The following is a 13,386-nucleotide window of genomic DNA, read 5'->3' on the forward strand; positions in this document are numbered from 1 at the left end:
AAAAGGTTACAATTTTTTGAAATTTTTTCTTTTTTTCAAACTCTAGTGTAACATTAATATATTCATTTATCATAAATTTAATTATTGAATAATTTATTTAGCAACATGTTGTAAAGCTTCCAAAACTTCTAATTCAATATTAGCTTCAGCAACAACAGCTTCATCAGAAGAAGCAGCTCTCTTTTGAGCATCAGCAATTAAATCTTTAACGGATTGAGCATCAAATTGATCTGGTTTGAAAGCTTCAATGGCACTAATAGTCAATTTATTACCTGGTTGAACAGTAGCTAAACCACCACTAACAAAATATTGATCAGTTTCACCTCCTTTGGAAATGATTTCTAATAAACCTGGTCTCAATTGTTCAACAATTGGAATGTGATTAGCTAAGATACCCAAATCACCATTAATTGATGGTAAATTAACTTGTTCAACTTCTGATTCGGAGTATAAAGTTTGATGAGGTAAAGCCAAGGATAATTTTAAAGCTTCAGAAGCAGTGGCTGCTTCAGTAGCATAGGCTCTTCTAACAGCAGAGTTAGATTGTCTGGCAACTTGACGGAAGGTTTGTCTAAACATTGCTAATACTAAAGGATAGAGTATGAGTTAATGAAAAGTTGGTCAAACTGGGCTTTTCACTGGTTTTTTTTCCTCAGTCAGTCTACAATTTGTTTTTTCTCCCATACAAAAATGGTTCTTTGGTTCTCATACTAAACCGATTCCGATTTTCTCTCTAAAACACTGCGGTAAAGACACGTCCCCCTCGTTAAACTACGCATTTTCATTGGGCCGCGTGATTGATTAGGTAAGCGATGGGTCACGTGGATTAAACCCGTACATACCTTGCACTACTTGCACTACTATACTTATACTACTTATATCACTACTTATGTCACTACTTATACTACTACTTGTATTAATACTTATACTACTACTTGTATTAATACTTATCGTATAATATTACTATAAAAGTAGGTATACTGCACTACTTCATCTATATGATCATGACGTTTGCAGCAAGATTGTATTTGCAGTAATCAGTCCTTTTCAGTTGTTCCTTCAGTATCGGCGTCTGTAGTTGCCTGTTCATTTTTGGGACTCTTAGCTGTTTCATTTTTTTTAGCTACTTCATCCATTCCACCTTCAACATCTTCTAACCTTTTCAAAACAGCAGGAAAGTATGCATTTCTAAAAGAATAGTCTTTACTCAAAACCTCAAGCTCATTCAAGCTTGTACAGTTGGAAACCCTTTGAGCGTGATCAGTATACTCTGCCTTGGCTAACATCAAGGTCACAATCAAATTGATATCTCTAAATGCCTTTTTCCAACTATTAAACTGTAATGGATACACAACTTCAATGGCTCTCATGAGAAAGTCGGAAACACATTCACCTTCATGGGGCTTTAAGGCTACGATCTCATGACATTCTTCGGTATGCGCAAGCAAATAAGGAAATTGGTATAGTAAGTGACTAACCTGATAGCGCCAATCAGAATGATACTCTGCTGGAATGGAATTCCTGGTCCGGTCGTTCAACGTGAATTTTAAAGCGGCTCCCCAGCAACTAAAGTTAACAAAGTTGTCCATGAGTCTTTTTTGAACCTCCAAAATGTGTCTCCGGGCCCTGTATGGTAACATACTTAGCTTTTCTTCTATTGCCAATACTGGGAAGCCAATCCCAGAAAGCTGTTTGAAATAAATAAACGGTGCAAATCTTTCCAGATAATCTATAATAACTTTATTATCAAAGCCTCTGATTCTGTTTCCTGCTGCGTTAATATCCGATGGGGTGCCCCAATGGGGTACAGAGTGCATGGAAGGAAACACCCGCGGAGGTGGACCGTTTGGCTGACTAGGAGGACCGGCTTGAGCAGGAGGATTTGGGTGATGTAAAGGTTGCTGACCTTGACTGGCTGCAAAATTATTGGTCTGAGCCTTTCCTTGCTCAAAAAGTCGATTATAATTTTCAATGAAACCTTGAATTTTACCAAAGATACTTTTGTAACTCAGTGTTATTGAATCAACGAACGTTCTGTCAGTAGTACGGGCAGACTTAGGCGTGCCAATGGCTTTTTTCAAAATTTCAGTGATTTCAGCAGAATCCAACTTAAAATGAGTGGCCAATCCATCAGTAATCCGACATTTCATCTCTTTCAAGTGGTTATCCAGCTCTTCTTTCCATTCTTTTTTGTTGTTTAACACGAACATCTTGAAACTCTTGAAAAGCTTGTTGATTCATCTTAATTTTCAGTTGCAGAATTTGGGTATACATGTTATTTTGTGCACTGACTCTATTCGTCCTGTCAATAAGATAGAATCTCTCGATTTGTTCCCGGATAATACTTTCCGTCTCTGCTAACTTGGCCTTATCATATTGATCATGTAATTGATCTCGAATAATTGATAAGTATAACTCAACACCCTGTTGAGTTTTCAGTTCAATTAGGTACTTGTTCAGCGTGAGATGACTGTTCAACCTTTCAAACGAATCCTGGCGCTCTTCGTCCAGTGTTTGCAAATCCTCTTCCAAATCCTTAATGAGCAGTTGAATTCCAGTCTTTATCTCCCCACTAAACTGCTTGATTTCAGCGACGTTTTTCTCAACAAGCTCGTCATTATCTGCGATACGATTCAAGGTTTTTCTAATCAATTCCTCGTCGATATCAGGAGGTGCTTGGTTAGAGTAACTAGAAGGACCCATTTTTTTTTTTTTTTTTGCAGTCGTTGCGAGAAGACTCGATGTTTATTTACCTAATTTATTTTTTGTGATTCGAATACAATTGTCGAATCAAACAGTTTTATTCTAAAGTCGTCGAGATTGTAAGGGTAATTGAAAACTGACAGTGGGGGCCAGCGACGACAGTATTGCAGTGGAAAATGTTGCAAAGGAAAGTATAACAAGATATAAATTGACTAAATTGCAAAACACCAAAGTTTATATTATGCTTACACTTTTAAACCATAAGAAAAGATTATGTTATGCCAATTGAGAGTGATGAGGGATATGAGATTTATTTATACAAAGATAAACAAAGAGCTTTTACGGATGAATACATCCATAGACCGGATTGTTCGTCTACAAGTGTAGTGAAGTGGTATTACGTACATTTATTGATACAAAGAATTGAATTAATGGAACAGGAAGAGAAAAACAAGCTAAATGGAAAGAAAGAACAAAATGTAGAACTAATTGAATGATTTAATGGAGCACGTAATATGTAAAATGCAAAGACTGATTCTGTTTAATCACCACCACCGAATTGGTTTAGGAAGTTATCGACATCGAATTCTTCTTCCCCTTCCATGGCGTTCATATCATTACCGACGGATGGATTATCATTGGCATACCCTTGATCTAATATATTCATATTCAACCCATCTAAAATCAGTTCATCGTTACCCAATAAGTTATTCATATCTAGATCAAGATCATTAGCGTTTGGTTTATTATTTGAATTATCGTTATTGTTATTACTGGGGTTTGGGTTGGGATTTTCATTTTTAAGATCAGGTGCCCCGTTATAACTAATTGAGCTGAGAATGTCTGAAGGATTAGGTATATCAAGTCCTCCTTTATCGCCAGTGTCACCAAGATCACCCATATCAAAATCAAATCCATCAGTCATGAAATCATTAATATCATTGTTTGATTGTTGTTGCTGTTGTTGCTGCTGTTGTTCTTCTTGTTGTCGTTTTTGATATTCTTCTTGTCTTTTACGTTCATTTTCTTCATTCTGTCGTCTTTCGTTTTCTTCTTTTTCTCTAGCAAGACGTATCTGTTCTTCTTGCCTAGCCTTTTCTGCAGCAGCAGCAGCTGCTACTTTTACTTCTTCTTCTTTTCTTCTTCTTTCCTCCTCCTCTTTGCGTCTTCTTTCCTCCTCCTCTTTACGTCTTCTTTCTTCCTCAGCCTTACGCTTCTGCCTTTCTATTTCTTCCTTCAACTTTAATTCCTCTTGCTTCTGTTTGTTTTCAAGGATTTGCTCAACACACCATTTGGCATCGTTGAACTTAGACACCGTTTCATCTAAGATCTCGTCAAACTTATTTATGCTGTTGGATAGTTGTAATGATATTGCCGGCGAAATCAACTGATTATTGCTTCCTGTAATCAAATTGCTCTGTTTCCGATTGTTATTAATGATCTCAAATATATATCCTGATGATTTTAATACATCATTCAATGATTCGTTAAGTTTACTCTCTAAATTCATGGCGGCAACTTTATCAAAGTCTTCTCTTCGTCCCGGTTCCTGGAGTAGTTCAATTCTGGACGTCCTGCTCTCCTGTCGCTCCTTCGTGTGTTTGTTTCAGGCCTGGTCTGGGGGATTTATTACTAATATTATACCTGGATCTTGTTTGTTGGTAAGGTCTCCATCGTTTAATCCGTTTTGAACTTAAATTCTCTGCATGGTTTCGATAGTTTTCTTTTTCTTTTTCTCGCTCTCGCTCTTTTTTTTTTTCTGCTGCGTAGCAAAAACACACGACCTCGACTTCGTCCTCGAGACGTCAAACAAACGCGTACTGTCGCGTAGCTAAAAAAAAAAAAAGTATTAGGGAAGAGAAATCATTACTTATAAACAAGTTGATTTTCTTAATTGAATAGAGGTATTGGAAAGGTATTGGCAAATACTGGTTAATTATGAATTCTGATCAACTATTATCCAAGCAGGGCCCTTTGGCCCATGTTTGGTTGGCAGCAAACTATGATAAGAAGTTATCCAAACAACAACTATTGAGTACTAATATTATCACCTCGTCCAAGTATATCACTAATCAGCCATTGACATTTAGATCTGCTTCTTCACAGGAAGAATCGTCGCAGGGGACGATCACCTTGAGACTTTCCGGACAGTTGTTACTAGGGATCGTTCGTATATATTCAAGAAAGACCAAGTACTTATTAGACGATGTGAATGATACATTATTCAAATTGAAAAACTCTTTCAGGGTTGCCACTGGAGGGTCGATTTTGGGTGGTGACTCTGCTAATTCCAAGTCGGTGAACTTGCCGGCTCAACAGACGGTTATCTCAAACGTGAATAATCTCATTTTGAGTGATCAAGTTGCAGAATTTGACTTACTTTATCAAGAAGATTTGAATTTAGATGACGACGATGATATGCCTCCTGCCAGTGCTAATACTTTGTTCAGTCAAGTGAATAACTCGGTGAATCATGAGGATAGTTTCACTTTTGACCAATCAATTGAATATCCTAGATACAATGACGATATGAACACTCAGAATGATGCTGGGGACGTTGATTTGGAGTTGGATTTCGATCTCGACGTAGATGAAGATGGGGGCTCGGATAAGTCCATTGAATTGGGTAGAGACGCAGCCGCAGTCAATAATGATCATCCGGAAATGTCCTTGTTAGATATTAAAGAGAATGAAGACGCGTCGATCAACTTTAACAACGACGATTTCAATTTCGATCAACCAATCGAAACCATTGATGAACTCGACCACCACAATGAAAACGCCGCATCAGAACCAGTGACTCCTCCAAGTGAACAGCCAGCACCAAGGGTTCAAAGACCAAGAAAGGCAACTGTAGGGATTACTGAAGACGGTGAGTTAAGAACTAATAAACGTAAATTAATTGTTGATTCAAATGAAGATTTGGAAAATGGGATTCCTACCGATACTTTACGTTCGATTCAGCAACTCCAACTTTCCGACTCCTACAATGATGAATCAATTACTTTGAATTTATCCGAAAGTGAAAAATTACAATTAATTCAAGAACTATCTTCTCCTATTGCATCAAATACTAAAAGAAGAAAATTATGGAACTTGGACGATCATTTACAACAAGAATGTTTAAGATTATCAAAAGAAGAAGAAGAAGCAAAAGAACGTGAAAACGCAGAAGTGAGTTGGGATCAAAATGATTTTGCAAACGATTTTGATTTATCCTTACCTGAACTAGACTCCGATCATGGGGATGAAGATATTCTGGCTGCATTAGAAGAAATACCTGCTGATGTCCTTGATGAAGAATCGGAAGATTTTGGTAATGATAACACTACAAAAGCATCTATACAAGTTGCAGGCCATCTTAGAGATGTTTTGTCAGAAACTAGTGTGACCGAGTTATCTAAAATCATTGAAAAAGACTTGTCAATCACTAATGAATCCGAGCAAACTTACCCCCTTGGTATAGTAAGTAAGTCTAATGACTCAATCAAAATAAGTAAAAGAAGAGAAGCTACTAAAAATTTCTTTGAATTATTGGTTTTAGCTACCCACGATTGCATATCTATCGATCAAAAAATACCATCTGATTCTACCGAAATTGGTGGTAAAATTGATATTAGATCGAAACACCAACTTTTTTCAAAATTTCTTTAAGATAAACTACAATTAAATTTTTCCATATGTACATTAGTTAAGACTTTAATATATAGCATTTACAATAAACACTCTTTTTCTTTTATGACTGGGCCATTAAACTAGTAAATCCTTCATCAACGTCAAGATTTCCATTATTCTCAATAGTCTCATTTATTGCCTCATCATCAATTGACCAAACTGTTGCAGAACCATCACTAAACCCAATTATTAATTTATTCCCCAAGTCATTAAATAAAATGCTGGTTGCAGTAAGAACCTCTTCATCTGTTACCAAAGGTAATTCTGTAATTGGGTTCATTAATCTACAATTTAAGTCCCAAAATTGAATAGTTGGTTTCACTTCACTCTCATCAAATGTACCAACAGTCACAAACTGAAGTGGGAATCCAGGTCTTACGCACGCGGCTGTTATTATAGATGATGTTGGTATAGTAAGAACTGGTTCTTTTTCGATAAGGTCCCATAACTGTAATGTCCAATTAAGATGTGAAGTCAATAAGTAAGACTGATTTCTATGAGATAATTCAATCATTGTCACGATCTTATTAGCATGACTTGTTTCGCCTTCTAATTCATTCTCATGAACTGATTTAATAAAACCACTTTCTTTATTATTTTCTAATGCATAAATTACTCCCGAATTAGATCCTACTAGTAGTTTATCCATAAATCTATATTCAGGATCATGTGATGCAGAAGACTTGGAATGCTTCATCAAATCATTCGAATTACCACCAATAGTTAATGCTGTTTCGACTGTCACAGGCTCAATGAAACTGGAGTTTAAGTATTTGGCTTCTGTTGTTGCATATAATTTGATTGAATTGAGTTTTGGAGTTTCAAGTAAATTACTCGACCAAACATTTATGACTCCGTCGTTTGAGATTGTGAGGATTGATGAGCTGTGATCACTGAAAAGTTGATCAATATACATGATAGGAGAAGTATGGTGTATAAGTCTGACACTACTTTCATCCTTTCTATTCGCCAATGTTGATCCAATTGAGGATATAACAGACGATTTCAAAGTTGGTAAAATACCGATTTTATCCTCTTTAATGTCAGCTAAATCCCAAATGACTATCTTACCTGTAATTAAGCCACCAATTATTTTAGAAGGAGTCGATCTATCAAATCTCACCCTACTGATAGGAGATGTGCATTCTAAAAACATCTCAGGAAATGGCTTGTCTTCTTTAATGCTATAAATGACTGCCAAACCAGGAGAATGGCGTATGCGAGATGAACATGTTTCTGAATTCACAGATTTTTTAGTTTTTGAAGTGCCAGAATACGAAACGACCAATAGTCCAGAAAGATAATTCGATATATCAATCGAAGTTATGCTTCTTCCTTCAATAGGTGGTAAGCTTTGTTCAATATGGAAGGGGGTCTTTAATTTTTCAGTCTCTGCATCGTCTACACCCTCAGCGATGGGAACGGTTTTAGCAAAGTCAGCAAATAGGGAAGGATAGCCTGGGTCCTTTGCAATCACCTTGTTCAATCTTTTAAGTGATTGTAAAAGCTCTTGGTTCACTTCAACTTCAACTTCGGCAGCTTCATGTTCACCATTCCCAAGTTTCTCATCCTCAGTCACTAATGGCAATTCCTTAGCCTGGGGTTCTAGTAATGTTTCTTCCAAGTTTTCATCGTCAAGAATCAATGGCTCAACTTGTATACCCTTATCAAAGGTAACCACACCTTCTGATCGGGTGAATTGACCAGGCACGTATGACTCAGGATCTGAATGATTTGGTTTTGGAAATTGGTCTGTTTGAATAGCAACACTAACTTGTCTGGCTTCACTGGGCTGTTGTTTGAGAGTGTCGGCAATATCTTCGAATGATGTGTTTTCCAGAGTTGTACCGGATTCACCTAGCCTTCGCTGCTTCAATTCTTGCAAACGTTGTCTTTTCTTCTCTAATAGTGACTGTCTATCCATTGATCCTTTCTTCTAAGCGAAGTCCTCAAGAACGAAGCTATTGTAGGTTAAACGTTTGAATTGTGTTGGTAGATCAAAACATCAAAACATCACTGTATCAAAAACGCGTACTTCAGATTTTTTTTTTGTTCATTAGATGAAATTAATTACTGAATTTTATCGACTCCTAAAGCATCTTGCTAAACAAAGATTTAAAGCATGGCTGACCCGTTCCTGATTGATGATATACTTAATGAATTTGATCCAACCCTTGTTAACAAAAAGAATGCACCAAAAAGGAGTCTTTCAGAGGAGCTAGTGACTGCCATGTTAAACGAAAGGATGGCTCCAGAGCTACTTCCCTACAAACACACCCTCATGGACCTAGTTTTACAGCAAATATCCAGCCAGCAACAATATCTACTTGACTCTCATGAATATGGAGACTCTAATGGTGATACTGGTATGCTTAGTGCTGACTTCAAACTACAGTTAATGATTATTGAAACCGATATTGAACGGTTATCTTACTTGGTTCGTCTATACCTAAGAATCAGGTTGATGAAGATCGATGATTTCACTATATTCTACATAAACGAGACTGCCGAAGAGTCTCAAATGCCGTCAAATGAAACATTACTATCTACTGAAGAGAAGGATTATATGCAAAAACACTTCAAAATATTGACTCAGCTCTATAATAATAGTTTTTTGAAGAAACTTCCTGATTACTTGACTTTATTGGATGATGAATCGGCAGGAATCTCTATGATAACGAAACCGGACTTGAATGTTCCTGTTTTCATAAGAGTTAAAAGTACCAAGCCGATATATATACCCTTGGGAGATGATGAGGAGTTGGAATTGATAGAAAATGGTATTTATGTTGTCAAGTACAAATTAATAAAGAAATATTTAGAATTGGGAGATGTGGAGTTAATATAAAATCATGCAAATAATGTCTATATACAAGATAACGATACATAACTTTAAGTAATTAAACAAAGATTAATTCGTCACAACCACCAGGACACTCAACATTTTCACCTTCTACGAACCATTCTCTCAAACAACCAAAGTGACCTCTATGACCACATCTTAAACTAACCACAACATTTAACCCTTTACAAGGTTCATTACAGTAAACACAATTGTACTGCTTCTTAGAACATTCATCACAGTACCAGTAACCGAATTCATCTGACTGCTTACGGGAAAGATATTCTTTTGATTTCTCATTCACCAATAATTTCAGACACCAATTGCAGTAAAATCTTAAATTTATCTCATTGTTTGTTAAGTAATTTAGTTCCGACAGTAATCCTTTTGGAGCCACCTTCACCACTTTGACTGCATTAGTAAATAGTTGTTTTCTGCGAAGAATTTCAACATATAATGCTATACATTCCAAGCTAGCATGCTTTTTGATAACACCTCCAAGATCTTCATTTGAGTAATCGTAGAATAGAAGTATTAATGTTGCACTCATTATAATATCTCCTTGATGCATAGCATAGTCTAATGACTTTTCTAGTAAATTCGTAGTGCTCCAGGGAATCGACAAGTCAAAAGATTGGTTATATTCATTTGGTGAAGGTTCGCTCCGCTCATGAAAGGCCCTCGTAAGCTCAGATCTAGCTGTGACACTTCTCTTATCGGTTGTTTCAAATGATTTTTGATCTTCTTGTCTCTCATCGACTTCATTTAGTTCATTTTTACCCAAGAACACGTCTTTGGGAGTAAATGATTTAGGATTATTAAAAGACGATGATCTATGGCTTCCAACTACTGACGAATTTCGTCTCGACAGATCTGAAGCGAGCGACCGAGAACTACTGTGAAACGAATGGTGTGGTGACGGAATTCTTTGGTTGAAGTAGGTTGGGCTACTTCCACCTGAAGATTGAGCAAATGCCATCGACGAGACTGCATTGTTCATCACATGGGAGTTTTCATCATCCAAGTCTTGCGTTAAATTGGGTCTGGGTCTATTATGAAATGATGCGTTTCCGAAGGAGTATTTATGTATAGCCGGATAATTTCTGGCCCCAGCGATATTTCTAGGAGATCCTTCGGCGTCATTAAATGGAGCTGATGATTCCAACGACTTGACCTTAATTGGTGAAGATGACGCGCTGTTGATTCTTCCAGTATTTACTGAATTTTCTTTAATAGGCACAGAGCGTTTGAATAGGTCATCCGTCGTACCTTTCTCCTTTGTCTGTTGATCATTATCATTATAGTCATCGTCGTCAATGGCACTTTCATCATCATTCTTCAATTTTTTGTTTCTTGAATCGACTTCACCAGATCCCTGGGACATACTCTGGTCACCCGAATCAATGAAACTATGGGAGGAAGAATTTTTATGATCAGTAAACGCATGGAGGTTTCTGTCTTTAGTGTTGCTTAAGGGGCCAGATCCACCAGATGACTCAACACTGTTACCGCCGGTTGTTTCACCTCCAGTCCCATTAACCCCGCCGTAATTTGTTGTCAGAGTAGAATTGGAATTATAAGACCCGACGATGTTACCAATATCTGACAGAATTGACTTATCATCATGGGAATTTTCACTTTCTAGATGGTTTCCATTTGAAAGATGTGTGTCACGGTTGTCTATATGATCGTAATGACTTGAGTCCTGCTCAAGGCTGACAGCTAATATTCTCCATATTTGACAGTCTCTGAATCTATTCACAGCCGCTGCTATTCTTGCGTTAATAAAACAAACGTCAACTAAATTGAAGGATTCCGGGACCTCCATTAAGTAGCTATCGGCTAGACATTTGAATACCTCATCGTCATTGAGTGGGAGAGGGAGGGATAAAGGTACCAAGTAAGGTGATGGGTGATATACATTAATGACTCTTCTTGACTGAGTTTGACCGTGTGAATTTGCTTGTTGGTTATGATGAGTGAAATGGGCTTGCTGTATTGGAGACGATCCCTGAGACGCTGCTGAACCCTGTGTTGACTGAGACGCATTTCTTTTCAATGGCGGTCTTTGCAAACTGCTCGAACTACCTATTCCAGGACCAAAACCAAAAACGTCCATGGTGTTATTCGCTCTTTGTTGGGGGATCGGGGACGGCGATTTTGCTTGCAGCAAAGGGTTATAGGTAGATGTTCTGATAAAAGGTGGTTTCTCCATTGGAGATGAGTTGATGGAGGTACCATTCGAATTGAATTGAGTGTTAGATGCAACTGGAACAGAGCCAACGCTAAAGCGGTTCCCACTGAGTCCGAATGGAGTATCATGGGGTGTTGTGGAGTTATGTAGCTCAATAGGTCGGGAGTCCATTTTTGAATCTTCCCATCCCCCAGAAGAATCCAGATTCCCAGGTTGGTTATTCAGGCTAAAGTCATTTTGAAAATCTTGACTATTTTCATTGAAAGTTTCAGAATAGTAGCTATCCTTTCTACCTTCATGATCGGGTGTCACGACAGTGGATTGAAATTCATTTTTTCTTTGGTCGACAAAACATAAACCCCCTACTGCACTATTCCAATCAACAGAGACTTGACTTAGATGATCCAATGGTCTCAATATGTTAGGAGATGATTCATCTGTTATATAATCGAGTTCATAAGATGCAAAGAGGTTAGATTTTGTAATTGTCCATAATTTTCTTAGGCCATTTCTATTACGGGCCCAAATGAAGTTTTGAAAAGGTTTTCTAGAAGTAGTAGTAATAATCTCCTTTGGGATGAATTTACGTTTTAAATTGTAAACGGTGATCGTGGTATCTTCATTGAGATACAGACATGCAAAGTCATAATTAAAAATCGAATCCTTACTATAGTTATAACCATCCGAAGAGTATACAGGTCTGGAATCGGCATGTTCACTCCACCGTACTTTCATTACTGGACCATAAGTATGAACTATGCAGTCTGGACTTACTTTAGACAGGTGATTTGATGCTTCGCCATAATTCCAAACACAGAGTTTCTTATCTCTACCACCGGTTATAACATATTCTTTTTCAGGATGTATATGTAAGGACAAAGCAGGGCCACTATGAAAGTTCAATTTTCTTTCAGGCAATGACATCTGGTTTTGATGGGAATGCTGCGAGTAACTATTATTGTTAGGATTATTACCACCAGTTTGGGTTCTTAAGTCATATATACAGAGTGATCCTGAATCATGAACCGATAATACGGTCAACTTGTTTCGAACAGTATTATGAGGAGAGTATTGACAGGATCGTATCGGGTCTGAGTGAGACGAGGAAGCGACCGTCATCACCGGCTTGTTAACTGAGCTTCTCAAATCCCATAACTTAATTGTACCATCTTGAGAACCCGATAATAACTGATTTGGACCATCAAAGTTAGATGTGCTATCAATGAAATCGAGTGAGTTTATGCATCTTTTGTGGTCGGAAAACTTATGTATTAGTCTTGATTTCCCATTATTATTAACTTTATAAATAGATATGGTACCATTAGATAAACCACAAGCCACCAAGTCTTTTTGAGATTTTATGGTATTAACATTATTGAGTTTATTTGATTGGAGTCTTGAATTTGAATTATAAACTGGATTATATTGATCAAGGAGGTTTATTTCATTAATTATAGCCGACTGGTCAGTGTTCAATGCTAAGAGTTTTAAATAGTTTTTACCACCAACTAAAACATGATGTGATGGGATAGTATCATAATAAGAACCAACAATGTTATTTAAAGGATAATTTAGTTCGGATAAACACGAAACCTCTCGCTCACAATTGAATATAAGTTTGGTTTTGTTAACACTCTGTTGTCCGTGAGCCGGAGGAAGTGAACTCGAGCCAATTGCAGGAGTAATTGAAGAAGTTGTCAGATCTAGAGACGCAGAAGCTGATAATTTATTTGGAGTAGAAGGTAATGAGGACGTTGCACTGGCGCCTTCAGACTGATTCAATGTCCCATAGATATTGAATGCAAACTTCGCCAAACTCAGATGATTGCTGTTATTCTGAGACATTACGGCGTGGATAATGTAAGATTAGTTGAGGTTGAAGGTTCTAGATATAAAAATTGATATCTTCAAAAAAAATTAGTGCAACACTCAAATACTTTTATCATTAAACTTGAAGTTATTTTTTTTGTTG

At 37.2% G+C, this 13,386-nt stretch overlaps 7 protein-coding genes across 7 annotated transcripts; 2 read left to right on the forward strand and 5 right to left on the reverse strand.

The window, feature by feature from the left end:
• Positions 1-93: 93 nt before the first annotated feature.
• On the reverse strand, positions 94-579 carry ATP16 (F1F0 ATP synthase subunit delta; the record flags this gene model as incomplete). Its single annotated transcript, XM_020223612.1, has 1 exon — positions 94-579. One exon carries the CDS (start codon positions 577-579, stop codon positions 94-96), a length of 486 nt encoding a protein of 161 aa, XP_020075459.1.
• A 294-nt stretch (positions 580-873) lies between these two features.
• On the reverse strand, positions 874-1,763 carry HYPBUDRAFT_153260 (uncharacterized protein). Its single transcript, XM_020221448.1, has one exon. It carries the CDS (start codon positions 1,587-1,589, stop codon positions 1,038-1,040), a length of 552 nt encoding a protein of 183 aa, XP_020075460.1. The 5' UTR covers positions 1,590-1,763; the 3' UTR covers positions 874-1,037.
• A 1,339-nt stretch (positions 1,764-3,102) lies between these two features.
• On the reverse strand, positions 3,103-4,320 carry CTA26 (Cta26p). Its single transcript, XM_020222561.1, has one exon. The coding sequence runs from the start codon at positions 4,211-4,213 to the stop codon at positions 3,245-3,247; it is 969 nt and encodes a 322-aa protein (XP_020075461.1). The 5' UTR covers positions 4,214-4,320; the 3' UTR covers positions 3,103-3,244.
• A 258-nt stretch (positions 4,321-4,578) lies between these two features.
• Positions 4,579-6,357, forward strand: MCD1 (kleisin alpha; the record flags this gene model as incomplete). Its single annotated transcript, XM_020219254.1, has 1 exon — positions 4,579-6,357. Exon 1 carries the CDS (start codon positions 4,642-4,644, stop codon positions 6,355-6,357), a length of 1,716 nt encoding a protein of 571 aa, XP_020075462.1. The 5' UTR covers positions 4,579-4,641.
• An 82-nt stretch (positions 6,358-6,439) lies between these two features.
• HYPBUDRAFT_12102 (uncharacterized protein) lies at positions 6,440-8,348 on the reverse strand (the record flags this gene model as incomplete). The annotated part of the gene is made up of 1 exon (XM_020219255.1): positions 6,440-8,348. Exon 1 carries the CDS (start codon positions 8,300-8,302, stop codon positions 6,440-6,442), a length of 1,863 nt encoding a protein of 620 aa, XP_020075463.1. The 5' UTR covers positions 8,303-8,348.
• Positions 8,349-8,467: 119 nt separating this feature from the next.
• On the forward strand, positions 8,468-9,227 carry SLD5 (DNA replication protein; the record flags this gene model as incomplete). Its single annotated transcript, XM_020221449.1, has 1 exon — positions 8,468-9,227. The coding sequence occupies exon 1, from the start codon at positions 8,501-8,503 to the stop codon at positions 9,224-9,226; it is 726 nt and encodes a 241-aa protein (XP_020075464.1). The 5' UTR covers positions 8,468-8,500.
• Positions 9,198-13,347, reverse strand: HYPBUDRAFT_125806 (uncharacterized protein). The gene is made up of 4 exons (XM_020219345.1): positions 13,126-13,347; positions 11,666-13,047; positions 10,387-11,488; positions 9,198-10,053 (listed from the first exon to the last, which is right to left on the reverse strand). The coding sequence occupies exons 1-4, from the start codon at positions 13,257-13,259 to the stop codon at positions 9,279-9,281; spliced, it is 3,393 nt and encodes a 1,130-aa protein (XP_020075465.1). The 5' UTR covers positions 13,260-13,347; the 3' UTR covers positions 9,198-9,278.
• Positions 13,348-13,386: the final 39 nt, after the last annotated feature.

The sequence above is a fragment of the Hyphopichia burtonii genome (assembly GCF_001661395.1).
Source record: "Hyphopichia burtonii NRRL Y-1933 unplaced genomic scaffold HYPBUscaffold_5, whole genome shotgun sequence".
NCBI classification, from domain to species: domain Eukaryota; kingdom Fungi; phylum Ascomycota; class Pichiomycetes; order Serinales; family Debaryomycetaceae; genus Hyphopichia; species Hyphopichia burtonii.